A 27,752-nucleotide genomic window follows, 5' to 3' on the forward strand; every position below is an offset into this window, starting at 1 on the left:
TTGTATATCATGCCGAAATTAGTCATAGTATAGTATGTTGAAAAAAGTCATAGTATAGCATGTCGAAAAAAGTCATAGTATAGCATGTCGAAAAAAGTCATTGTATCATGCTGAAATTAGTCATAGTATAGTATGTCAAAAAAATGTCATAATATAGCATGTAGAAAAAAAATCAAAGTATCAGAATCAGAATTAAAAGCTGTTTGTTGCCAATTACGTTAAACATGCAAGGAATTTGAGTAGGGATCTACTGACGGTGACTGTAATAGTAAACAGTAAAAACATGGGTGGTTACATCCGTGAACTTCAGGAGCTTGTCATACTAGTTCCTGGAGGTGCAGCTGTTCGTGTACCGGTAGAATAGCAGAGGGGAAAGAACTCAGCCTTATGGGGAACAGCTACTGATGCTCCGAGAGACTGAGACATGTTTTCCAGCCTCACATGGAGTTGGGCACGTGCAGTTGGGAGAGCTTGTCCTGCTGCAGTCAGGGGATGATGGTGTTGAACGCAGAGCTAAAGTTTACAAACAGGATCCTGGCGTAGGTTCCTGAGGAGTCCAGATGCTTGAGGTCCATGTTGACTGCGTCTTCTACAGACCTGTTAGCTCTGTAGGCGAACTGTAGGGGATCCAGGAGTGGGTCGGTGAGGGTTTTGAGGTGGGACAGGACAAGGCGCTCAAAGCACTTCATGACCACAGAGGTCAGGGTGACTGTATAGCATGCAAAAAATAATCATAGTATAATATGTCGAAAAAAGGCATCGTATAGCATGTCGAAAAAAAGGCATAGTATAGTATGTTAAAAAAAGTCATCGTATAGCATGTTGAAAAAAGTCATAGTATATCATGTCAAGAGCAAAACTTTTGCACTCCAGTAGAACGACAGGTGCGTAGAAGAATACCTTAGGTAGACAATATAGAACAAAAAACTTCTTCACTCGTATAAATATAAATATATTTTAGTTACAACGTTTCGGTACGTAGACCTTCATCAGGTTATTTTTGTATTTTTTGTTTCAATAATAACCTGATGAAGGTCTACGTACCGAAACGTTGTAACTAAAATATATTTATCCGCGAAGTGAAGAAGACAGTGTGCGGGAGTTTTTTGTTCTATAGTATATCATGTCGAAATAAGTCATAGTATAGTATGTCAAAAAAAGTTGTATATCAGGTTGAAAAAAAGTCATAGTTTAGCATATCGAAATAAAGTAAAAAAAATCATGGAATAGTGTGTCATAAAAATTAAAAAAGTATTTTTTTATCAGTGGGGTAGAGGAACTATGTTAGTCATTTTGAAGGAGATGGATATGGATGCGGCAGACATAAACTTCCTCATATTCTCCATTTTCATTTTACAAAATATCAACTATTTTTCTAAAATAATAATATTCTCTTTTTTATACATGACATTAATTATATGATTATGATTATAATGTTTTGAGAAGAAATAAGTTAACACCTTGATATGATTGTTGTTTTTTTACAGTATTTATTCTTGGGGTCCGCAGTCGGTAATCCTTGAATGTTAAATATGTTGGTAGGATGAGGGTTAAAGAGACAGGCCCTTAAACGGAGCTTTTCAAAGGAAGGGCTTAGAGGGTAAGTACAGGTATAGTCAGACAGACATTATGAGAAAAATGAAAACATGTTCCAGAACAAATTCAAAATACAAGTATTGACCTGAAATGAGCACAATATGTTGCCTTTATGCATCGGACCGTTGTTTGGAACATGTCTTATTTAATTAAAACTAAATCCAGCATAATATCCCCTCAAAGCATCACTAGATACTTCAAAGAGAATAAATATAACTAAGGTGACAGAGAAAATGAATAAAAAAAAGGGGTAAAAAATAATGAAATCTTTAATAAAAAATACATTTATAAATTCGGCAGCATGAACTTCTCTTGAACATTTCCATCAAACCAGGCGAATGAAACAATCAAAAGGGCATTTAAACACATTCTGGGAAGCAAATGCATACAAATGAGGGAGAAATGGCAAGTTCAATTGGGAAAGAAAACAAAAAAACAATATGAATGACTTGAAATAGCCGACAGTTTCTGAAGAATCTGATCTGGCAAACAAAGACAAAACTGAACTGAACAGAGTTTTCAAACATCAGAGTATAAACACCACAACAGAAGCATGTTGCTTTGGGTTGATCATAAACACCACAAGGTTCCTTTCAGTCCTTCAATACGACTACAGCAGCTTGGTATAAAGACAAACAACACATGAACCGACTTTGGAGGCAGCCCTCACATCAAGTTGTCCTTACGCACTGGTTTAACAATCAACTTTACCACAACACATCAGAGGGGAAGGTGTTAAAACTGACTCGAGATCAGCGTTTAGGAGGAAAACCAAGTCATCCAACACTTTATTCTGAAATTGGTGTTTTCTGTGCATTCAATTATTAGGAAACATCATAACTTCTTTTCACACAACTGGATGGCACTGATGGATGTACAGACTGGGAGGTTACAGGGTCTACAGCAGCCTTATTGCACACAGGGAGAGCTTTTACCCGAGGTTGTCATCCAAAATCAGTCCTGTACAATGTTCAAAAATATATTCCAAACACACTTTTTTGTTCTTCAAAGCCTCTTTATTTGCCCAAGCAGCTTGCAGGCTTGTTGTGGTTCCATATTAGCCTTTTTCAGAGGCCATCTGGAGCTTTTGTCCAACGGATTGTGCTGGGACCTTTAACATCACGACGTTTTCTTGGACATATGGAGGGGCTGGTTGCAGCAAAGTCATTGTCCTAATGAGGACAACTATTTATATTGTAACTGAAATGGTTTGATACCAGTTGGCAAAAAGGGATCTCTTTTTTTTTTTTTTTTTTTTTTTTTTTTTTATAGCACCGAAGGATCATGTATGTTGTCCATAACATGCATGTAAAGTATTTGGTTGGTTGACATCTGGTTGGCCAAAGAAAAGTTAATTTTAGAAGCAAGTGGAATGCCTTTTATTTCCCCTCATTTTAGTGGAGTCCTCACATATGAAGTGCTTCTGGAATAAAATGGGAGAAGACAGGCCCAGACGTTGTCATGTTCATTTCTGAGGGCTCTACTGGGACAATACCCAGTCAGAAAATGTATCATCATGCCCAGCAGGAAGTTTACACAGAGCTGACAAGTCATTTCAGTTTTAAATTATTGCCCCCAAAGCTGCTGACCAAAATATAACACTTATGGTTTTAAGTGATGATTACGGGACAGGATCTGTGCCTTGGGGTAAATTTCACTGCGTTGCTGTTATGAGCTGCCAACATTGTACACAGAAAATACCCAGCTGGCAGGAACTTTCATCTGATGCGCAGAAGTTATGTTTGGGCAAAGTGCAGAGGCAAGGATAAGGAAAGATTTTAGTAGGAAAGGTCATCTGACTGCATGGCCCTTTTGTTCTTAAGCCACACCAATTTAAATAATTAATAAAATGACTTGCCCAGTAACCGACATAACAGTCTTCTCTTGTCTCTTAGCATTGTGTTCAAAATATATTAATATAATTTATCAAAATTTTGTAAACAAACACATTAATGTCTCTTTATACATTTTACATGGTAGAGGTCAAATCTGTATTCACTTTACAGTATTTCAATTAAATCTTAGGAAGTGACTCTGTGTATATTGTGCTATTTAACTCATTTGGCCTTCTTCAGATTCCCTTTCAAACTGGCGTTTTAAGGATGTCATCAAAAGAACAGTGCAATTGCAGCAGTGAGGATACTAGTAAGTGGATCTGTCACAGTAGGGTAGCACCAACGATATGCAACTGTAGGGAACCTGGAAGGGTGACACATTTCAGGCTGATCAATTTAAATTGAACTTGAAAAGGTGAAAGATGGCGGTCTACAATTTCTCAATAAGTGCAACAATCACATATCTTTCAGACCAAAGTCAAAATATGATCCAAAGTCTTCTTTTAGGCAAATTTCCATTGTCCATGTTAGGTATGAATAGAGCCATAGTCTGCTACTTTGTGCTAGTTCAGTGAAAATGTGCTTGGATTCTTCTTTAGTTAAATAACAGTCTTCTGATTGGAGGTGCGTCCGAAGCATATATGGGAAGGGTCAGGAGCAGATTCACCTCTTCTGATGAGATTTTACTGAGGATGAAGTTCCAATCAGAGCTCAGCAGCTTGAGATTTCTGTCACCATCTGCAAATATAAAGATGCTTTAGATTAGATTGAGAAAATCATGAGATGAAATCCTGAATTCTCCTAGCACACCTTCATTGCACACCTGCTGTATAAGTCTAACTTTTTCAGTTAACTTGCAGTACTTCTTATTTGGAGGAAAATCTGCAGCAGCTGAGATCAGCAATGAATCAGCTTTTAATGATATTTTCCAAAAACAGATATGACAAAGTTGGCCTGATGCTATAATGTGGAGCAAGGTCATGAATGACTGAATTACATTTTTTGGAAACATCTAATCATGTGCTTTATGAACAAAGCTACAGAATGCGGTACCTCTGTCTGGTTGTGGATCCATAGTTATCCAAGATCTGAGTGCTGGCCACCTCCAGGTTCCAGTCACACATCTCCAACAGCTTTAGACACTCTGACCTGGTCCTCAGACCCAAACAGAACAACTGCTCCACCTGCAGAGATAAACAAAGATGAAAACAATTGTTCAAAGAAGCCTGGACTAGAGACAGGTGAGAGGGACGAAATGGGTCAGGTAATGTTCCTGAAAAGAACTGCTGAATTCGTCCTATTGCAGCACCATTGAGCACATTGCAAAATGATTCAATGTCTTAATTCAAGCTCAGTGCGCTGTTCAAACACATTTCTGTATTTCGTAAACTTTGCCACCACTATTAAGGAGCACACAAGTGTTCCTTTGTGCCCACTGCCATCCGAACACATATTCAATCCTGACACAGTTGCCCCAAACACAGGCAGCTAAGAGGGTGTTGAAAGCTGCTGTAGACACATCATTGAGTCTATATGCTTTCTTTGGTTTTTTTTATAGCCAGCTTATTGCAGCAGCAATGACCGGATTTTCCCTTAAGGTTCTACAAAGTTGCTCTTATCGCATCTTGATATGAATCAATAAAAAGTAAAAAAGATAATGACTATGTGTTTGTTGTTGTATCCTGTGTAAAAAATAGGTTATAATTGAGAAGGACTAAAGGCCTGATCTGAGATACAGTTACTGGATCTCTGAGGACCCGTGTCTACCACTGAGGACTCTGATGTTCTTCTAGTAATTGCTGTGCGGCAACATTAACGTCCACTTGACAGGGTCTTTATTATGATGGACTACAACTGTATAATGTTTGTGTCCATTGCTTTGTATAAAGTTTTGGTAATCAATTCAGTTTGCCTTTCTTGTTGGACAGCTCTTTTTCTTTTTTTTTTTTACAGTGCGAGACTAATATTTTTAATTGCTCCAGATAATATATGTAATTATTTATTTCATGTCTGGAACTATATATTTTTAACTTTGTTACTATGGAGAACAAAGAAAAGACAAAGGCAGTAAAAGGTTATCAGATCAAATACAATTGAATACATCAGTTAAATATTTATTTCTCATTAACCTCGAAACAATTGGCAAATAAATACAGAAGCTTTTCTTAAAACAAATATTGCTGTTAAATACACTAAAAATGTCAAATGAGCTAGTGAAAGATAAATAGTAGAGTAAAATAAATTAGGCTTAATTGGCTTTTCTCTATTTTACAATCTGATTGAAGGTTAAGGAAAAATAGAAAGCTTTATTTTTCTTTTTACACTTAATTTTAATAATTCAACTAACTGTATTAAATATAACTTAAACTATATTTTGTTATTTTCATGGCTCCATACAGAAACTTTCAAAAAAACCTTTGATTATTGTGAGCACTACAGAATCACAGTTTGAACAACAGATAAAGGAAAATGCAGTGCATTAACCTCTTGAAATAACCGCTTAGAGCAGGGGTGTCCAAACCTTTTTCACTGAGGGCCACATATAGAAAAATATACGAAAGGCTGGGCCACTCACTAGAGGTGAGGTATATCGCCTCACTTCTAGTGTCAAAATCAATCAAATGTAGGTAAATTATGCTTGATATTTGAATATGCTTAAAGAAAAAAACATCCTACATCACAACTTTCCATTAATGGGTTTTCATTTATTTTGTTATAAAAATGGTTGGCAGCTTGAGATTGCTTCTTACTCAGGATGGTGATCCTTCACAGCCCTGGAGAGGGGGCGGGGCTTATCTCCATGGAAACCTCTGTCAACAAATCCATTTATTTCACCATCAACCATGCAATAAATAAATACTATTTCTGCTTTATACTTGTTGTGGCAGTCCCAGATATCCTGGGAAACTAAACGCCGTCTTGTCTGAGTTCATAACATCATCTGTGGATTTATTCGAGCCGTATGAACCGAAAATAAACAATTTTACTGTGATTTAATTGCAATAAATGTACAAAAAGGGACGCTGAAATAACAACATAATGATGGTGGTTTTGTTAGTTCTCTCTGCAGGAGGAGAAGGACATCACTTTTAAAATGCCTGTTTTGTGAACGGAGCTCGGACCGATGACAGAGTGACAGGAGGAGAAGCTCAACGCTGATTGGCTGATCGATGACAGAGTGACAGGAGGAGAAGCTCAACGCTGATTGGCTGATCGATGACAGAGTGACAGGAGGAGAAGCTCAACGCTGATTGGCTGTCGCAACACAGCGTCCCGCGAATATTTCACCTGATTCGCGCCGCCAGGCTCGAGTTCGCATCTACTCGCGAATATTCGCGTCTGTGCATTGACTTTACATGTAAACTAGACGCGCGAAATATTCGCTTCGCTTTTGGTGTGAATGCAGCATTAAGTGCAAGTTTCATGTGTGGGCCATATTCCATTATGTTTTTAGAATTTGTAGCGGGCCAATTAAAAATGGCCGTAGTTTGGACACCCCTGGCTTAGAGGGTTAAGCTTTTTATAACGTACAAATAAATGCTCTCACCTTTAGATAATGCACAGCTTTCTGGACATTCCAGTTGTGGTTTTGGAGGGCGGCTTGGCACTCCTCCATTGTGACACCGTGAACGGCCTCCTGCACCTGAATCACACAAGATCAACAGTACGAGAATCTGTCTCATCCAGCAACACTCACAGTCCCCCTGGCTTTGATTCCTCACTCCCCACCACTTAGTAAACCTCAATACTACCTTAAACATTTACCTTGGGAAAACCTCCAAACATGAGCACCTTTCATCTTTTAAAGATGAAATCAGCTGTATCACTTATGTAAAACACTTCCAAGTCTGACAAGTCTTTCCTAACAGTCACCCATTCCGTCACAAAATAAATCATGTTCTATTAATTACATTTGTGCAAATCCATCTTAAGTAAACTCTACAATAAGACAACGCTGACACTGTGGTACTGCGTGATGAGACTTTTTAGAAGCATAGCCAATGATTTTATTTATTTGTTGAAAGTAGTGATTGATAATATATAATATAATAACAATACCACCACCTCATTCCCTGCTACTTCTACCACCACTATTTAAACAGTGAGCGAATGCGTTGTGCATTTCTTCTTCTTGCATTGAGCTCCTCTGCAGTACAGTGATATATGACCTGACACTCCCACTGAACCTTTTGTGCATCCATAGATCTCAGTATCTACTACAAAATGCCAAGTGCCTGATCGATGTAGAGCCTCTGGTGTTTCGCAGTGATTCTGACTCCAGTTCGATCAGGTTCGATTGGTGTCAAAATCAATTGGCCCACAAAAAGAAACCGATCAAACTTTTTTAAATCAATTCACAGCAAATATTAATATGGCCTTTGTGTCAAAAGAACACGGGCATATCTTTTTTTAAATGAGTTGGGAATGTCAGAATTTTTTGTATGCTACCTAGTCTTTTACTGAAACAATATTCAAATGGAACTTCCAGTTGAATTAGTCTGAGTGATGGGCTTTCATAAGTTTAGCACCAGTTAAAAAATGTTGTGCTGTTGCACATCAATCACAATTTGGTTCTGATAAGTATTTGAAGTTGAATAGGGTATTAATCTGTTCAATTATGACAGATTGTTTCACTCAGTATCTTCATACAAAAAGGGAAACGGTGCGCATGGCATATAACCGCAACATCTTTGATTCCAGCCTTGGGACCTCTCTCTCTTCCATTTATACACTGTCCACTGACAAAAAAAGTTAAACGGAAAAGGGACATTTTTTTCACACACAAACACACATACATACACACAATTCTATGGCTATGGCCTGAGTGGACAACCAATAAAAATGACCTTCTGTTGCCCCCTTGTGTTCAAAGTTTGAGTAATATACAGTAGACCATCATGTTTAAATTGAAATTAATATTTAAGAGGAGTCAAACAAGCCATGTATAAGATATGCACTGCACTGCACTCACTGCATTACATTACAATCCTCCTTGATTATCTTTAACATTGCACTGATATTTGAGTACTAATGGAGCCATTCTCTCTCATACTAGTGACAGGAAACTAAGAACTGATGGCTATCTAGTTTTTAATTTCCCAAAAAGTATTCAAATTGGTTTTAAGGAGGATCTAAGGTCAACTATAAATTGCATCTAAACCATCAATCATCACGAAGAATAGAGCAAGCTTAGGACTTTAATTACTGAAGCAATACGTAGTACCTTTCAGCACGATATAAAGTGTTAAATTATGCATGAAGTGTTTTTTTAAATGAAGGTTGCAAAAGGCAATCCAAATATCTCTCAACTTACTGTTTTGACCCTGTCAGCTGAGTTCCCGCCTCCGTCTGTCCTGATGCAGGAAGCAGTGACGACCGCTGCTGTCGGCCCGTCTGAACAGACGCGAGGTAGACTAACTGATGTCTTCATCCCTGACCTGCTGTTATTGTTGGAGGAGAAATTAGCCTTCAGCACGTCTGGATGCGCAAGCCCCTGTCCCTGGGCGTGTCCCTGGAGAATCTGGCTGGTGACCACCATGGGTCTGACGGTGGCAGTGTTAGCTTGCCGTACATGTCTTTCCTCCGCACCGCTGGCGGGCTGGCTATCCGCCTCCCTGAAGAAGCGGTCAAAGCGGTCCAGGTACGGGGGCCTCTCTGGTAGAAGGTAATAGTGGGTGTTACTGACTTTACGTCCATCACGGACGATGGGGAGGATACATGGGCCTTTGCTGGTGGAGTCCTTCCCCTGCGCCTGGGCCTGGATCACTTTGGGTGCAGCATATTTAGGATCTGAGGCAAAGCTGTGCGTGGTAGGCATGAGTTTACCTGGAGAGGTGGAGAGGTAGGAGCCGTAGGTGTGTGTAGAGGGACAGAAGGTAAGGGGAGCCTGCATGGTGGTGGGGCTGACAGAGTAGACTCTCTGCTGGGGGGAGCCCACTACCAGGCCCATGGGGCTGGGAGTCCTGGAGCCCGGCTGGGACAAAGGGTCTCTGGGAGGGATCTGAGGCGGTCGTTCCTGGTTTGGGCCTGAAACTTCCTCTGTGATGTCTGCTGGTGTCGGGGACAGGGAGAGATCCCGTGACCAGCGAGCAGATGTGTAGTCGCCCCTCTTAATGGGTCGAGGGGGGATGGGGACACGTGGGGGGATCTGGGGTTTGTCCTCAATGGAGGAAAAGACACTCTGCTGGTGTCCCTCGTGGATTGGTTGTGTTTGGGGACACGAGGCTAAGCTCTGGGACGGCGAGCTTGACCGTGCAGCACTTCCAGTCGGTACATTTAGCCTCTTCATGCACTCTTGCTGGAGTTCTTGGAAGATCTCTGCTGACTGGGTAAAGGACGTGGACAGAACCTGGCTCTGCTTGCTGGGGAGAAAGAGGTTGTCCTCAAAACCTGATCTGTCTGGACTCCTGGAAACAAGAGCATCCCCCTCAACCTTAGGTCCAGAGAATAGAGCCTCCTCTGGGTTACCGACATCACTCTGCTCCTCTTCATGCTGCTGCTCCGAGCTGTTGATAGAGCTCACCTTTGTGGAGATTAAAGAGTTACAACTTCAATATTTTCTGCTATGGAGTCTAAGTCACATCAGAACAGGAAATAAACAACATTTTGGCATAATGTAAAATGTGCTGCGTCACCTCCTACCGTACCTCCATATCGTCTTCGTCTTGGGCTACATCGTCATACGCTGGGGGTGGTGGTAATGGCCGGGCATCCCAGTCCACTACTGGTGTAGGGTGAAGGGGGCGGGGCAACGATGTACACGGACTCTGAGGCGGGGTCTGGTCCAAAATGTTCTCTGCTTCCAAAGCTAGCTTTGCCAGTGAAGGAATCTGAATTTCAACCACAGGGGAAGGGGATGGAGTGGGCGGGAGGAACTCCTCCCCAAAGTCAATGAGGGACACTTCCCTGTTGTTGTTGTTGTGGCCTGAGCCTGGAGTCCGACTACCCCCCTGTTTGGAACCAGAGACCCACGCAGCAGGTTTAAGTTTTAAGCCTTTGACAGAACCAGTTTTCCGAAGTGATAATCTCTTTAGTCCTGCCGAAGTCGGATCCTCATCATCATTTACTGGATCATAGCAAGGCTCTGGAGACACAAACACACAATACGTTAATTAATTTACTGAAAAACATTTAGAGTGATGGCAGCGATGCTCTTTTGGATCACGTCACACCAACAAAATACAAGACACACTTCACTTCACAAAAGGTTTCCAGGTCTGAAGTTAGTCCTACTGTGCACAGAAGGGACACTGCACATCTGTTAGAGGGGACACGTAGGTGGAAAGATGGAAAACACTGATACTAAGAAAGGAAATAAAAGTAGATGACGAAATCACTGCAAAGACAGGCAAAGGACAAAACGCATGGAATGTACCTTTGAGGAGCGGAGCTAGGAGGGAACAGAGAGGGCAGGAACAATGGGTGAGGAGCTGCTGAGAGAAACCAGACTTACTCTTGATTAACACTGCTGGTTGAGGAGGGCGAGGAGGAGGCTCCTCTGGAAGAATAAAAGCAAATACCGCCATCGCAAAGGAGACACAGAGGGAAAAATAAGACAGCAGCAAAGAAAAAAAAAAAAAAAAAAAAAAAGATTAGGTGAAAAAGCAGAAGGCAATGGTCAAATTGCATATTAAAGTTTAAGTGTGTTAAGAAATATAAAAAGCAAGCTGTTTGGTGGCCAAATCTGCACTGCCATAACTTTCAAATTCTAACATAAAATGAATGTCGTAAATCTAGCCGCAACATTAACATGTGGAATCTGATTATTTTATCAATTGACAGGTGGTTAATATAGCTATTAGCAGTAGGCAACAGTATTTAATGTTGTTTAGGTTATGTTTACAAAGGTGATTATGATCAGTTGTAAAAATACAAGTGTTATTTTGTTGACATATATGATCAAACAATTTCACAATTACCAAATTGAGCCAAATGCTAAACGGGGTCTGGATCCGTGGTGACAAATAGAGTTTGAACGAAGATATACTGAATCCCCTTACGAGAGTGTTTATCCTATTTGTCGATCAAGACGGCCATCATTATGGCGTGGTCTCAGATTTTATTTGGAGCTGTTTAACTCACTTCTAGCTCGTCCTGGTAGCTGTGTGAGCCGGGCACCACTGAGGTCAACACCAAGGACGTCAGGAGGATCCATGGGATTACCGAGGTACAAACTGGAGGGAAGAGAGCACCAGACTTAATTATAGGAAATGCCAATATATTGAATCTACCTAACCTTGGTGTTATGATGTTGTTATGAGTTGTGCTACTGCCATCTATTGGTGAGAGTTTATTATTCCAACTCTTTTACCACCAACTTCCAACATGGGGCATAAATATGATATTTATAAAGTGATTAAGAAATATTTCGACCATGTATAAGCTCTCTGGGTACATTGTGGTACAAAAGTCACATAAACAGAAGCTGGTCCTTACTCGTCAATCCTGTCCGGGAAGCCCCAGCAGCGATGAGGGTTGCTGTCTCCGTGTCCTGTGTGGATGAAGCTGTTCTTGAGTGGCCGGCTGATGTCATGAGCCGACAGACCTGCTACTGATGTCACCACATTTCTGGGAAACGGTCCGACCTTAAGGCTTCGCTTGTTTTGTCCTCGCCACCAGTAGTTCTCTGCCCTGAAAGACACAGTCATCATCAGAGCATTACCAAAAAAACAATAATTCTAATACACATTTAACATATTAATATTTACAATGTAGTGCATTTAGCCTAATAGATATTAAATATAATTGAATAAGTACGCATTAATGAACTCAGCATGTAGATACATTCAGGCTGTTATTTAGTGAAAAGAGGGCATTTAATTTTTTCCCTTTAAACAGTATTTATCAGTATTAAGGTTGGCAGGTAAGTCTGGAAGGAAAAAGTTACTGATTTGGAGGAAGGCATCTTGTCTAAAGTCTTAAACATTTAATTAACACCCACCTCCCCTCTATTATGGTGATGACATCATTGACTTGGATCTGGAGTTTGTCAGGCTCATCAAAGTCTTGCAGAGCACACATGTCTGTTGGCATGGTCTGAAAAACACCACGTATAAAGACACAAAAAAACCACACATGAAACAACAGCGTTCGTTTTAACACTTCAAACACATTCATGTGTTCATTCATTCACGTATGTAATGTCTTAATGGGATGGATGTATTAAGTGTGCGTTTTTATTTCTTATTTTGTGTCTTGACTGTTATGCAGCGACTGTTGCTGTCTTGTTCTGTCCTGAGCACACTGAGACAAAATTCCAAAAATGTAAGTTTTTATGGAATTTAAGTGTTGAATCTAAATCTATTGTAGCTAGTTGTCGTTATCCTTCCAGTTTAGGGCATGTTTCAGTTTCTTCTTTGCAGTAACTCCACTAGGTGGAGCTGACAATCCATTTATGCGATAAGGATTGTTGGGGGAACACTAGCCTTTCTGCGCTGGAGTCTAGATTACAATGAAGTGTCTGACAAAAAAAAGCCTATGTTTAAAAGATAGACAGGAGTTGATTACCCAAATGGCAGCTCTCCTACCTCAAGCAAGAACTCACGCAGGGCAACAAAGGTGGGTCTGTCGTCTGGTTTCTGAGCCCAACACTGCAGCACCACATGATAGATATCCTGTGGACAGTCTTCAGGCTTAGGGAGGCGTTCACCTTCTTTATCAATCTTGTGCAGGATCTAGGATGTTTGTTTTTTTACAAAGGAGAAAAAGGAAGAGGACAATTGAAGAATACATCAGTGTAAATAGTTTTCTGGGTCTGTCTGTGTTACTTGAGCTTCAAGATGTGTTTCAATATTTTCTTTTGTTTACCTGGCTTCCATTGAGGCCCAGCCAAGGCTCCTGGCCATGTGTGAACATTTCCCAGAGAGTGACTCCAAACATCCATGTGTCAGTGGCATGAGAGAACGTTCTGGTCTTCAGACTCTCTGGTGCGCACCTAAAGCAGGAAGGACAAAAACTTTAATGTGAACCGTCTATGTCCGAAGATAATCCTCACTTTGTTCAATGCATTCAGTTTTTCAACACAGCTTCTCTAACTTTTAATGTAATAATGAAAATAGCTGCACCGTGCAGGGAAACTTAAAATAAATCAGACATGCACATGAACGAAAACAGTAAAAAATAAAGATAGATTACTAGCAGGCTGCCTGGCCTTCACAGCACTGGTCAAAGAGTCATATCTAGTCTCTCATAACAATCATCAGGATGTCAGGAACGCAGCTGTGACTGATTAAAGTTCTTTGTGGAAACTTTCAGCAATGAAATAAATCCTATTCCCACCCTAACCACTAAAACCACTTATATCCATGCCTGAATTGTATCCAAATACAGCCTTGGCTATTGAGCTCTCAGTCCACCCACCATGCAAAAGGGACCTTTCGATGCTCCTGCATGACATAGTGCTCATGGTTGTTGGGCAGCGCCCGCATCAGGCCAAAGTCTCCGATCTTCACTCTGTGAGCTGAGGCCAGCAGGATGTTCCTAAAGGTAGAGGGTCAAACATATAACTATTTAACGTACATTTTAAAACTTAACATGCATTTATTTTATTGTGTACTGTATGACTTACACTCTTTTTAACTTCAAGGAGTATTTTAGGAAATTGAGGTGCAGCTGTTTCCATAATATAATCGTATAACTATAATTTAAAAGCTTAATTCTGGCTCAAGGTTTTGCTTAGGTGGCATACTACTGATAACATCAGCACACTCTTAAGGTAAAAGATGCTCACAAAGCCCCCACGAATACAGTAGCATCAACACAAATGAGGAGGAGGAAATCTATAAAGCTTTTATTGTTGTTTTCAAGACTTTTAGGATTTATTTGTTGAGAGGCGAAAGAATCATCAAACTGAACTTGACCTGAAACATGACATTAAAAACCCATCATGGTTTTGGTACATGGTATTGGGAAATGAACAAAACAGACTTATTTAATGGTCAATGGGATCCAGTCATATAAAATTGAATCCATGTGCCCGACAGTTATAGTTCACTCATGATGTGGTCCATAGCGTGAGTAGTGTTCTGAATGCAGTGCTAAAACTCAGGACCTACTGCAGGTTTTATTTGAAGGCATGAATAAACCGAAGATTTATTATGAATACAATTAACTGTCTAGTAAGTTATAACTGAATTTCATAATGTCTAAAACCACAGCTTGAGAAATCCTCTTAATAGTTGGCACATTGTAAAAGCCGCGTGTAGTCATTACCATTTTATAAACAGCCTCAACTGTGAAAATGACTCATTTCTACCAGCCGTAAGATTTTTCTCAAGCATCTACATAGTGTCCACAGTTAGGTGAAGTGAGTAATTTGGGCAAGACCAACAACTTAGACGACCAAGTACAGTCAGCCAACCATTGACTCATTTTCACTTGTGGGCCAAGCCTCTGTAATGGTCTGTACATTTCTGGGTGGAGAAGCAATATAAATAATTCACCATACCAATAAAAAGTCCCTCTTTAAAAAATAGGTTTTCTAGAGAGCGTGAAGAGTGCAACCCCTAACCCATTTAAAAAAATTGTTTGGACCTTTTTAGAGTTGCTTGAACTTAAAAACCCTTTAAAAAGTGGTTGGTCCCCTACCTGGCTGCCAGGTCCCTGTGGATGAACCTCCTCTGCTCCAGATAGGCCATTCCACAAGCCACCTGTACAGCATACTGACACAGAGTGTGGATCAACACTGGGCCCTGTGGACGAACACATCGCAGACGCTCCAGCAGAGATCCCAGAGGAGCCAGCTCGGTCACCTTCAGCACACAGGGAGAGAGAAGGACAGAGAGAGTGGGTGAAAAGATGAACGGAAGAGTAAAAAGCAAAAGGAACGAGGAATAAATGACGTTGGAAGAGACAGAAATCGATTTGGAGATGAAAGAAGGGAGTGAGAGTAGGAGGAATAAAAATGTAGAATAAAGTAAACTCACTCATTGTGAGTGATGAAGTCACTTGATAATCATGACATGGTCCAAAACTATTTGTCAGAGGAAATAACTAGAAGGTAATAGCAGCATGAAAACACAAGGCTGAAATGTCAGGCCTTATTTTAGTCCTCCGCCCACTTGCTCCCCTCCCTTCCTGTCTGCCTTCTTTCCTCCATCACTTTCTCCGGTCATGACAAAGGCCTTAAGATGCTCGACATGATACAGGCACACACACCCAACACATTAACAAACCTTTTCCTACTTGTCATTACAACAGCTATTTGTCTGTCCCCTTCTATTGTCACACATTACATACCTCTGTGACCAATACACATAGTGATATCCATTATTAATTGTTTTAATTTATTATTATCTTCATATTATTTTCCTCCTTTATTCATAGATTTATTGTTTTGATCGTCCATTTCTAGGCTTTATTGGACCAGACTGGCAAGGGGGTGACATTTGGGAAGGGGGTCCTCTTAACAACAACAAAACAAAACCAAAAATGAAAGAAAAGAAAAATACCAACAACATAATAAGTCGCTCATAAAGGACCTGCTCCCTCCCAGAGAGTCTGGGGGCAGCCCAGTAGGAGAATACCTAAAGGTCTCGGGCCGGCCCAAGGCAATGACACCCATGGGGAAATGATAAGAAAAACTGAATAATTTATTAATCGTTGCTAATTGTTATAAGTAACAGCCATTATAATAATAATAATAATAATAATAATAATAACTATAATAACATTATTTATGTAGTTGCAGAACTTACTTATCAACATTAATTATAGTAACCATTTAATTACTCATTTATTTATGTATTCTTTCTCCTCCTTATCCTCGCTATTCACATACACAAGGAATATATGACACACTTATACAAAACACTGTCATACACACACACACACACATATATATATATATATATATATATATATATATACAATTAAATAAATCTATACAATATTCAAATCTGTTTCATACGTCTTATGTTATTATCAGTTTTTTTATGTTACACCTTTGTCTGCATAATTTGTTACCTGTTTGTTTAATAAAAAGCTAAAAAAAAAATAGATGCTTGACCTGAACAGACTGTAAGGTCAAGAACTAATCTAAGAAAGTACCTGAGAGGGACATTTTTGTTAATAGTATATGGGTGTAAGTCAGACTACAGGTTAATGTGTGATTATGTGTATCTGTCTGTGTATATTCCTCCCTGTGCTTGTGCGTTTCTGTGTGTCCACTACCATCTTCATTGGGTGTGTGAGCACCACACCGTAGAGGCGAATGAGGTTCTGGTGGTCCAGGGAGTGCATGGCGTTGACCTCACAGATGAAGTCCTCCAGAGCGTCAGGCTGGCTGAGCACATCTGTCTTCAGACACTTCACAGCTACATTCAGCTGGAAACAAGGACAATGATTTAGTTTGAATGTCTTCTTACTATTCAGCCTTTTTTCCATACTTTCAGTGCTCATTTTAAAGTAGAAGCATTACTGATAAAATGTACATAAACTCATCCTGAAAACAGTATGAGCACACAGATTCATGCATTTGCTTTGACTTCCTTCCTACTTCAGCACAAAATGCAAACAAGCCTGATAGACAAGAACTGGAGTTGTGTGCAACAGTTCTATCTTTTACAGAAATCTTCAACATACAGGACTATAAACCTGTTAGGAGAACATAATTCATTTAATTCTCCTCACCACCTTCCCTGCAGGCGTCAGCCACTCTCCTCTCTTCACCACACCAAAAGAGCCGTCCCCCAGCTTCTCAAACAGCGTCAGATCCTTCTCTGGGATGAGGCAGGTCAGTGCCTGCTGCTGCCCATCGAGAGGAGCACCACCACCGGGGTGTGTGGTCAGGACTCCCTCCCCCAAGCCCAGTGGAGGTGTGGGAGACAGTTTACGGAAGGAGGAGGCCGGCTGGCCCTGCTGGGGGAAGTCTCCTCCATCTGGGCGCTTACCACTAAACACCTACAGAAGAAGAGAAAGAACGAATAAAAAAAGTGTTTCAGCTGTAAATCATTAGGCCAAGAAAATAAAAGTGGACATTGGCTTTAGGCTTCAATGTATTTAGGTATTCATCCATTACTAAGTTTGAATTATTATTTAATACAACACCTATTTCAATTTTTAGATGCATTTTCTAGGAGGCACAAGACACGTATAATAACAATAACAAATAGATGAATTGAACTGCTCATAAACAATAATAATATGAACCCCAACATGGGATGAACAAATTCTCGACATCTCCCCAAGAAGTTGAAATGTCTCTCACGAAGGGCCACATTTGTGTTATCTTCCACCTTCATTAGTCACTCAATTACCCACTTTGCTTTGAGGGGACGCTGGGCTTGAGATTGTGGATGGAGATGGAGGAAAGATACCAGACACTCATTTCAGTTATGAACTCTATATCCCACTCTTTTCCATCTCTGTCAGCCTCGAGGAAAACTATTCTTTCCACTTTATCTCTCCCTGGTACGCTCTCCCCCTACTCTCCTCACCCACTCACCCGCTACTGTAGGCCTGTGGAAACACTGGATGTAGGTATCATGCATTATCAAGCAGTGATGATGGTTTATGTTTCTACATTCTATTGTTCACTTTGTGAAGTTAAAGAATCAGGAGTTTGGTTTCATTACAGCTTAGTGTGAGTTTTTACTGAGTTGTGCGCTGATTTCACACTTTTTATGCACTGTAGAAGGATTTATGTTTCATTTTGGTAATGTTCATGAACAGAGGTGGGTCACACAAATACTGCTATTGAAAATATGCAGCTTTTTATATTCTAGTATGTTGATTTTTAAAAGCACTTTCTAAATAAAAAGAGAGCTTTGAAAAAGAAGCCGTGTGCAGTAATACAGGAAATGTAATAATACATTGAGAATTGTTGTGCATTCGAATCGTTGACAGGTGAATTGTAATATAATAGAATCATGAGGCCAGTGAACATTCACACCTCCAGCTGATATGCTGTCAGTAAACAAATATGCATATGTAACAAAACAAGTACATACACACACAAATGCACACACACCATTCATCATTATGGGAGAGAGACATTTCCTGCCTCTTGGCTTAAGTGCTGACAACACAGCAGGAATTACTTAGCTGTTAGGAAGTACTCATTAAGAAGCACTATTAGATTAGGTGACCTGAATGTACATGTTTGTGTGTTTGTGTGAGTTTTTCATTCCCCTAAATTTGAACCATACAATGTGTGTGCTGTGCAGAGCAGTTAAGGGAGACCTCTGTTTAGAGGCCCTAACTAAGACCAAAATAGGAATGCACAGAAACTAGTACTGCTGTCATACCCAGAGGAAACAATATCAAGCTATATATCAAATAACAATACAGGTCAAATAATTAAATATTTTCTTTAACAGTTATATCTAACCCAAATTAACATGTAACATATCACATAGGCATGTCTTTCTCAAAGGTAAAGCAATCTTGAATCTAAAGCAATAAATGAATGTCAGCGTTGTTTCATGCTAATTAAGTGAATGATACAAATCTGTGATACAAATTACTGGCTGTTAATCAAGGGTCAGTACTCAGAAATGGTATTGAGGGTGGTGAAAAAGAGGTGTCAATGAATCCCCGGTGCCAAAACATATTAGACTGGCCAGATATAAACAGTAGCAAGCGGTGTGTGGTTTCACATCCACACTGGACTAGACATGACATAATGCTGCAAGCCTTTTTAAAAACACCACATCTTTGTGGTCACTGTGTGGTGAGTGGGTTTCAAATAGGAGGCTCGACATTCAAAAGATTCTAAGCATGGCAGCACGGCAAACACACACACACACACACACACACACACACACACACACACACACACACACACACACACACACACACACACACACACACACACACACACACACACACACACACACACACACACACACACACACACACACACACACACACACACACACACGCTCACACACAGGGGGCTGAGGAAGCAGATTACTCTAGCTGAGGATGGTGCCAGAGGCGAAAACAGACAGGTGTAATTATAGAAGGCAAGCACCATGTCCTCTGGGCACCGAGACTTCCACTGAGAACAGCACACACACACACACACACACACACACACACACACACACACACACACACACACACACACACACACACACACACACACACACACACACACACACACACACACACACACACACACACACACACACACACACACAGAGTACTTGCAACGACTGCCCAGTATTCCTTCACACTTCGTTTCCCCTCTAGCCTTGAGAGAGTATGCAGTGTAGGTGTATCATATATTGTATGAGCTTGTGTATAAGGTATCCCTCTTAGAAAAAGACTAGGAGTAGAAAAGACATTGAACTGTTTTCCATTTGACTTGTACAAAAGAAAAAAATGGCAATTGTTTGTAAGTTATGGTGTCGACACACGTCAGTGAGGCCATAAAGTGTCAAAGCTTGTCGGGACAAGAACGGAAACAGCTCCAGAGATGGATGGCAAGCGTGTTAGCTGAGTGTTAGCTGATCCTACTCCGGACTGGCATGGAAGTGAGGCGGAGGGACTGTTAGACCCAGCGCTGCCACTGTCCACCAGCCTGCTGCTGGAGTCATTTTCTGTAATCAGTGTAGCATTAAAGCATTTGGGATTGAGCAGGCTAGCAAACTAGTGGACAGTTTGCTAATTTCGCCATGTTTTAATGCTACATTTGTTAAGTAAACCGAGCAAAGTTGTCTCTTGTCTGGAAATAGCAATGCACTCTCCTACGCTGTGACAAGAGCATGTGGATGAAGCATTACGTTGTTAAATTGTACTCATGAACTCTACTCTGGTTTGCCCCCAATACTAATAGGAATTTCTGTTCCACTATTATTTGATATATAGATATATATATATCTATATATATCTATATATATATGCCATCTTTTAATGTGAATCCTTTATTTAAAGAGAGTGAAAAAGTAATAGTCAGAAGTGGTTCTGTCTCTTTAAGCTTCATGAGACAACGTTTCTGTGACTGCTGAACGCTCTCAATCTGTGTGTCACTAACTCTTGTGACTTGACTTGTGTGCGTGTGCGTGTGCGTGTGTCTGTATGTGGACATGCTCATCCTCACGGGAAGGGTCAGGCTGTCTTGCTCTCCCTGTGCATGCATTCCATCTGTGTTTTTTCTTCTTTTTTTTAAGTCATAGAACTAATTGCGTCATAACCAAAGACCTTCACACATATACAGTATGGTGTGGAAGTAACAGAACAAATTGCCTAGATGGGTTAAGTAAAGCCTGAAACTTTTGTCACACGCACACACAAGCAACACCTTGACATTATTTTAACAATATGTGACCATTCGTTCTAAACACAACCACCGCGCTGCATAATCAGAACTATTAAAACTGTTGAATTTTTATAAGTTAAGGTTGAGTACAAAACATTGTGTCTGTGTGTGCATCCAGCTTATTAAATTTGAGAAGTGACAAAACACTTAAACGCTCTGCCATTCACACTGTACTACCACCACCACCAGTCAAATCTTTCGTTGCTAGAAATACGATTTTTTTTGTCCTAATTCAACACAACAGAAGCACTGAATCCGCAGACTGGCATCAGACTGGCATCAAACTGACAGCTAGCAAAGGCTGCATTTCAGTAGATATGTCTATGTTAAGTGAAGCATGTTGAACAGCCTTCGAGTATGAAATGTGCTTTACAAATAAATATACCATGCCTATGTTAATATACTGGTCTTCAAATAAAAACACAAAAATAATTTGTCAAGGTTGTGAAATGTGATCATATCATCTGTACGGGGGGAAAGTTTCTGTCATGTATTGTTCATGCATGTAAATATGTCCACACTTTGACAGACAGACAGACAGACAGACAGACAGACAGACAGACAGACAGACAGACAGACAGACGCCAACATGGCGACACAATGTATGTCAAGCACACCATGTACAATAATAAATGAGTCCTGTGTGTGTGTGTGTGTGTGTGTGTGTGTGTGTGTGTGTGTGTGTGTGTGTGTGTGTGTGTGTGTGTGTGTGTGTGTGTGTGTGTGTGTGTGTGTGTTGTGCCTGTCAATGTCTGTCACCTTGCTCATCCAGGATTTTCGCTTGCACATGGCTTTCCTTCTTTTCACAGCCTCCCACAGTCGTCTCTGTCCTTAATGAAATGAATAAAAGAGAAATGCAGTGATGGTCAGCGGTCAACACAAAAGGGTTAAGAGTGCAGATTCTTCTTCTACTTCTCTGGGTCTTCTAACATCAAGAAGACCAAGAGGAACCATACAGATTTGAGAAACAGAAGAAATAGTATATTGATTTCCACACCATCTCACTTAATTGAAAGACAACTCAGAGCAGGACAAAATAAACGATAGATTAAACAACCAACTTTGATATAAAGGGGAAAAAGGAAAGACACAAAGGTGATGAGAGGGGCGGAGAAAATATGGAGAGATCGAGCATTGGAGAAGGGGAAGAACACCCATACACCCATACTATATGTTAGAAGAGATTAGAGATAAAGCAAGTACAAGACAGAAGAAGGTTGATAGTTTAGATTACAGTGAGATGAGAGGAGGAAAAGATGTATTAATATACGCGCAGCAGAAATCGGGAGTAATTGGTCTTAAGCGACTTGTTACCCAACGCCTTGAGGGCCTCATTAACTAGATTTAGAACATCCTCTTCACACACACACACACACACACACACACACACACACACACACACACACACACACACACACACACACACACACACACACACACACACACACACACACACACACACACACACACACCTCACACATAAAAGACTTGGCACTTAAGTGTCCGTTCCTATGGTGCCTAATCACTAGTTGTGACTTTTAAATGATATTAGGAATGTTAGTAATGGAGGATTAGCTCTAGCTATGCTGAGGGTGAGCCAAATGACACACTGCCATTACCGCAGACAAAAGTTATATTCTAGGATAATAGATGTAATAATTGAGGAAGCTATGTTTAGAAATAAAAAGGTGATAGTCTAATAAGGCCTTGAGTTGTGGACAATATTACAATATACTCAGATTTATAAGTCTACCAGGGAGTTTTCCAGCCCAATCAGGTACTGAACCAAAAAGCTACCACTGCTCACATTTATTAAGTTTTATGTGATGTTGTCTTAAACGTGACTATTTACAGTTTCCCAGCAAAACTGAGTTAGCATTTGGCCTTTGGTTAAACTAAACACAAATGTTCAAAAACACATACTGTGAAAACAACAACACACACACACACACACACAAACAAGCACATAGTTTCTCACCAGGTCGACCCATGCCAATCTTCTCCAGGTCTTCGTTCTTGACGTAGTCAAAGTGTGACAGCCGCGTGACGTTAAGGTCATCTCGGATCCGCAGGAAGTACTGCTGCAACTGCACCTCCATCAGCAGCTCCAGCAGCCATTCTGTGCCTTCCTCACACTGCATGCTACTGCCCAGTTTCTGCAAAACACACACAAAGAATACAGGGAACTGAGTTCAATATTCATTCAACAGTTTTCTGAATGCTTGGTCTCAAAGCTACAAAACACGACGGGATGAAAAGTCTCTGAGCAACAATCAAACCATTATTTTCTGTAAAGAAAAGGGAGAGGAACTGAGCTCAGATCTATTGTGTGATCTCCAGTAATTGTTTACAGCACACTGAAATACTTTCTTAACACTTAGACTCAAAATAAACACACACATTCGGGAACACAACCTTACGCACTGCAGATTGGGTTGCCCAAATTGACATCCCAAAAACAAGGACATGGATGTGGCATTAGCTGCTTGTCAGTGGAACAAAACTGACTCATTTTACTTTAAAAGTATCAAATAGACATTGATTTCAGATCTTGTGTCATTGTAGTGTTAATATACCACACTGTCAGCAATTTATTGTCTTCAAAATATGCTAACAGAATCAAAATAGATTAATAGCTACTCTGGAAACAGAAGGTAGCAGTTAAGGCAGCCCTACTGTAGACGGTGTGCAAACATCACAGTCGTATGAAAGACAGAAATACATGAGATGAATGTTGCACATATGGTGTCCATAAGTGTCACTGAAGACAAATGGGAGGCTCCTAAAAAATCTAAACCACAAAATATATACTGTTCTATTCCCCTCCATAAGACACTGAGCCAGACCATACATCTTCAATGTCAAAACACAACACCACAGTTTAACACATCATCAATCACTGTCTACTTTAAGTGACAAGCTGAAACTAGCACAACACAAAGCTGAAACTCGTCTTAAATCCTGTTGTGCTTCTTCATATCACTATAAATCAATATGAAGGAATTAAATAGAGAGTAAAGGCGTGAAGAACTTTGAAGATGAACCACTAAAAAAGCTCATCTACTCCTCCATTACCCTTGCTCACACTGGTCCAGAGTATTATTCCCAGTCTCAATGGGGAAAGGAACAGACCTAATAAACACAAAAAAATGACAAACATTCCTAATCTGCAGAGATTGACAGGGAGACCTTTCTGGTGGATGCGCTGGGTCGTACGGGTCAATCCACTAGAGTAATTAGACCCTGTGAATGAGGAACTTCCTGTGCTCGCTGAGCCAAGGTTACAAGGTCCAGAGGAAAGTGTCAGAGGTCACAGCTTCCTTTCTGTCATCTAAACTTCTTAAGGGGCCTAGTTAGAGGTCACTTCCTATTGCTTTATGAATGTGACCTGAGGAGTACATACCTAACGTTGGGCCATAAAAGTTGCCATGATGTGACCATCCCCAAAACACTGAAAATATATATATCTAATGTGCCTTTTTCAATGGAAAGTGAGTGGTCCTGTATTTTCCATGAATTTTTGATGCAAGGTCCGACTGAGACAGATCTGCTGGGAGGGCTCAATCCCCAATGGTTAAGCCAGATGTCTGTATCATGATACAAATTCATTGCAATGCACATAACAACTGGGTCAGCTGATATCTCTTTAGAAATCCCTAAACATGCAGCTTTGGCAGGAGGCTCTGTCCACTTTAACAGGTCAACAGAAAATAGTCTGTGATGGTCGCTTGAGGAGGAATCCTCTGATTTGCGTGAAGCAGGTACAACAAGTCTGTTATTAACTTATCCCAATATAATATTATAACCTGCCAGATCCACTTTATAGAGATGCAGGCTGCACTGAATGCCTGCAGTGCCTGTGGCTTTAGGATTAACTGCAGCTGCAGACATTTGAATCCATCTCTCTCGCATCATGCCTGACCCCTTCCTCTGAGAAAGACGATACAGCGGTCTGTTTGGCCCGTCCACTACGGTGCTAAAACTTGCCAAAATGCTCTTCCACCATGTAGCTTGTTTATTTGATCAACTGATCACGCTGTTGAGTGTTTAAAGCAAAATTTTGCCCTGACAACATTTCAACAAACCACCTTTTTTCGCTTGTATCCAAGGCAGAATTTTTTTGTGGCAAAAAGCACAACATATTAATATATGGGGCACATACTATGAACTATTACTCACTTAATCCTCCACATGCAGCCCCATGTGTGATCGACCCTGGCAGTCAACATGTAAGTGTTATTTCACTGGACGGTGCCAAAGACGCAAGTCAGCTTCCTCTTGGGCCTCTTTCCATCACAGTGTCATATTTAAGGCATGAGGGGTCAAAATCAAGTTGCCTAAGGCCTCATATCATATTTCTCTGTCAACTTGCTAACCAATTTACGAAACCCATTTAACACGGTATTATGTTTGACAGTTCTTGGAGACAGGTGCGGCACAGAAATCACTTTCACTTATAGAGGTGGTAAAATGGGTTGTGTCTAATCTGACAAAGGACATATGTTGTCACCAACTCACACGATCAAGAATAATTTTGAGAGGAAGAAAAAGGTGAACTGGACTGGTCTTCCTTCCTTTGTTGTGTTGTCATATGTAAAGGATCTTGAATTGCTTATCTTTTCTGCTCATTTAGTGGGATGAACAGGAAGATGCACATTTACGAGATGTGAGGTTAGCAGGAGGAATGCTACGTTTTAGTAATTACAACCAGAGCCAGAAGTCCAGTATTAGGGCTCTAAAAAGTGTAAATTCTCCACCTTTCCTTCTATTGTTTTAAAAGGAACATGAAATGTTAAAAAAATAAAGAACATAGCCCATTTGGTTTCCAGTTTCAAATGAAAAGTAAAAAATAAAGTGACATAAACAACAAGTATGAAACAGAGAGAGGGGAGAGAGGGACGCAGGAATTCAGACGCAGAAAAACAACATGATGTCCGTGCTGAGAAAATGCCTCCGGCCTGAACTCATTCCTCATGGTAGTGGAGAAATGCACGCTCACACACAAACACACATCTCCTGGCCAAAGTCATGTCCTGTATCAGATCTGCTCTGCTGTAACATCCTGCTGCAATAACAACAACCCTCTCAGGGGACGGCCTCAGTCCAGCTGTAGAGTCCACACACACACACACACACACACACACACACACACACACACACACACACACACACACACACACACACACACACACACACACCACTGACCCCCACCATATATATAATACAAACGCTTAAATCAAACATCTGTGTAGACCACATGACACCAGACTTACTCGATATACGTGAAAGTGTGCCAGGAAGGGGAACGACTTTTTCAGCTTGTCAAAGCGTCGCATCCTGAATTCCTTCGTCTGGATGTGTGAAGGTGGAAAAAGTGTGCGTGCGTTTGAATGGCCGGAGGTGGCTGCTGGTCTCTTAAACCATTACCAGACCCACAGACCCCCGCAGTTTGAAGGTCCCAGTCTCTTGAGGGAATTCTAGGTAGCGCACACGCTCCTCAGATCCAGACCCGCAGCTCCAAACATGAGAGGGGGAAGAAAAACCTCCTAAGATCCTGTACGCAGATCTGCCACATTCCATGGCGGGGCAATCGTCCAGTAAGCCCCTTCTTTAGCTTCAGCTCCAGCTCCAATAAGAAGTCAAGAGGCATCCATGCAGCCTTTTCAGTGTGCAAAGAACATCAGCTAAAAAGGCTGCAGAGTGAATAAGAGCTGCTGTTTGTGGCTCAGCTCTCAGCTTTGCCCTGTGCTCAGTCCAGACATGTGTCCTCCTCAGACAGCAGAGAGCCAGTGATCCGAACTTGCAGGACTTCACAAATAAGTCACTCCTCCTTCCTCCCTTCCTTTCACTCCCTCTCTCTTTCTCACACACACACACACACACACAGACTGTCTCTCTCTCTTCCTCTCGCTCACTGTCTTTGCGCGTGCAGCTACTGTCTGTTTGCTTTTCCATCCCTCTATCGAGCGTGGGGCTAAAAATAGGAGCGACTTTTTCCCGATTGAGTTGCTTGCCAGTCGGGATGTGAGAGCCACAGCGAGTGACTGTCTCTGGTTTCACATTTTAAGACGTGTGTGTCTTTAACGGTCATGCGTGATGGTGCTGTATGTTGAGTGTTTACATCATATTTTTCCTCTGATTTGATCTTCACTCTGTTGTTATCTCTTCCCTTCTTCTACCGCTCCCCCCCCACTATGTACCCCTTTTCCTACCTCTTCCTGCAGTATGTTTTCCTGCTCTACTCCCTCACCCTATCTCTCTGTCCTCCTCCTCCCCCCCCCCCTTTCCCTCCTGCAGTCAGTCAGACGGTCCGTGCAGCGCAGAGCAGTGTGCGTGGTGCAGAGGACAGAGGCTTCATGGTATTCAACCCGGAGGAGCATTTGATCCGGGGCCAAAGGGTCACATTCAACTGCGGGATGGAGAGTGTGTTTCCTGTGATGCAACCCGCCCAAAGACACTCACACACACACACACACACACACACACACACACACACACACACACACACACACACACACACACACACACACACACACACACACACACACACACACACACACACACACACACACACACACACGAACAACCACTTCTTCCCCTTCTCCAATGCTCGATCTCTTCTCAAATCCCTGCCTGTTCAGTTTGACTTTTTCAGATTGATTGTCAATGAAACGACTAGTTTTGAGTGAACCTGTGACACTCTTGTTGTACACACTCTGGAGCTAACATAATAATAATTTGGGGGATTTGTACTGACATAACAAGGTACTTGAAGACATCAACTTGGGGTTTAGAAAAGTATAACAGCATTTTTTTAACTAATTCCTGACATTATAAAGACTCAACGATTAATCAGTTAATGGACAAGATAATCAGTAGATCTTTAAAGTACTTATGTGTCATTTTCGACCTAAAAAGCGTGTTGGCTTGCAAACCATTAGGGCACAGGAGCAGCAGACTAAAACCACTTATCTTCTGTATAAACAACACTAAATCAGTCTACAGTAGTACAAACAGATTAGACTATTTGCTAACTGGTGAAGTCACAGAAGCAGCAG

At 41.0% G+C, this 27,752-nt stretch overlaps 1 protein-coding gene across 5 annotated transcripts in view; it reads right to left on the reverse strand.

The window, feature by feature from the left end:
• Positions 1-2,850: 2,850 nt before the first annotated feature.
• Positions 2,851-27,752, reverse strand: part of tnk2b (tyrosine kinase, non-receptor, 2b) — a 56,288-nt gene continuing 31,386 nt past the window's right edge. For 3 of the 5 annotated variants that reach the window (XM_054596384.1, XM_054596380.1, XM_054596381.1), the window contains 16 exons: positions 22,673-22,850; positions 21,454-21,524; positions 17,061-17,330; positions 16,602-16,754; positions 15,018-15,181; positions 13,791-13,910; positions 13,239-13,365; positions 12,959-13,105; positions 12,373-12,467; positions 11,868-12,062; positions 11,514-11,605; positions 10,079-10,515; positions 8,746-9,954; positions 6,979-7,074; positions 4,485-4,615; positions 2,851-4,169 (listed from right to left, as the gene is read on the reverse strand). In XM_054596384.1, the coding sequence (XP_054452359.1) occupies positions 4,163-4,169; positions 4,485-4,615; positions 6,979-7,074; positions 8,746-9,954; positions 10,079-10,515; positions 11,514-11,605; positions 11,868-12,062; positions 12,373-12,467; positions 12,959-13,105; positions 13,239-13,365; positions 13,791-13,910; positions 15,018-15,181; positions 16,602-16,754; positions 17,061-17,330; positions 21,454-21,524; positions 22,673-22,835 (3,477 nt within the window). In that variant the 5' untranslated portion in view covers positions 22,836-22,850 and the 3' untranslated portion in view covers positions 2,851-4,162. Of the gene's footprint in view, positions 4,170-4,484; positions 4,616-6,978; positions 7,075-8,745; positions 9,955-10,078; positions 10,516-11,513; positions 11,606-11,867; positions 12,063-12,372; positions 12,468-12,958; positions 13,106-13,238; positions 13,366-13,790; positions 13,911-15,017; positions 15,182-16,601; positions 16,755-17,060; positions 17,331-21,453; positions 21,525-22,672; positions 22,851-25,967; positions 26,372-27,752 lie in introns of those variants that run through there. The other 2 variants (XM_054596382.1, XM_054596385.1) reach the window with 2 other exon arrangements.

Source organism: Anoplopoma fimbria, chromosome 3, assembly GCF_027596085.1.
Source record: "Anoplopoma fimbria isolate UVic2021 breed Golden Eagle Sablefish chromosome 3, Afim_UVic_2022, whole genome shotgun sequence".
Taxonomy (NCBI): Eukaryota; Metazoa; Chordata; class Actinopteri; order Perciformes; family Anoplopomatidae; genus Anoplopoma; species Anoplopoma fimbria.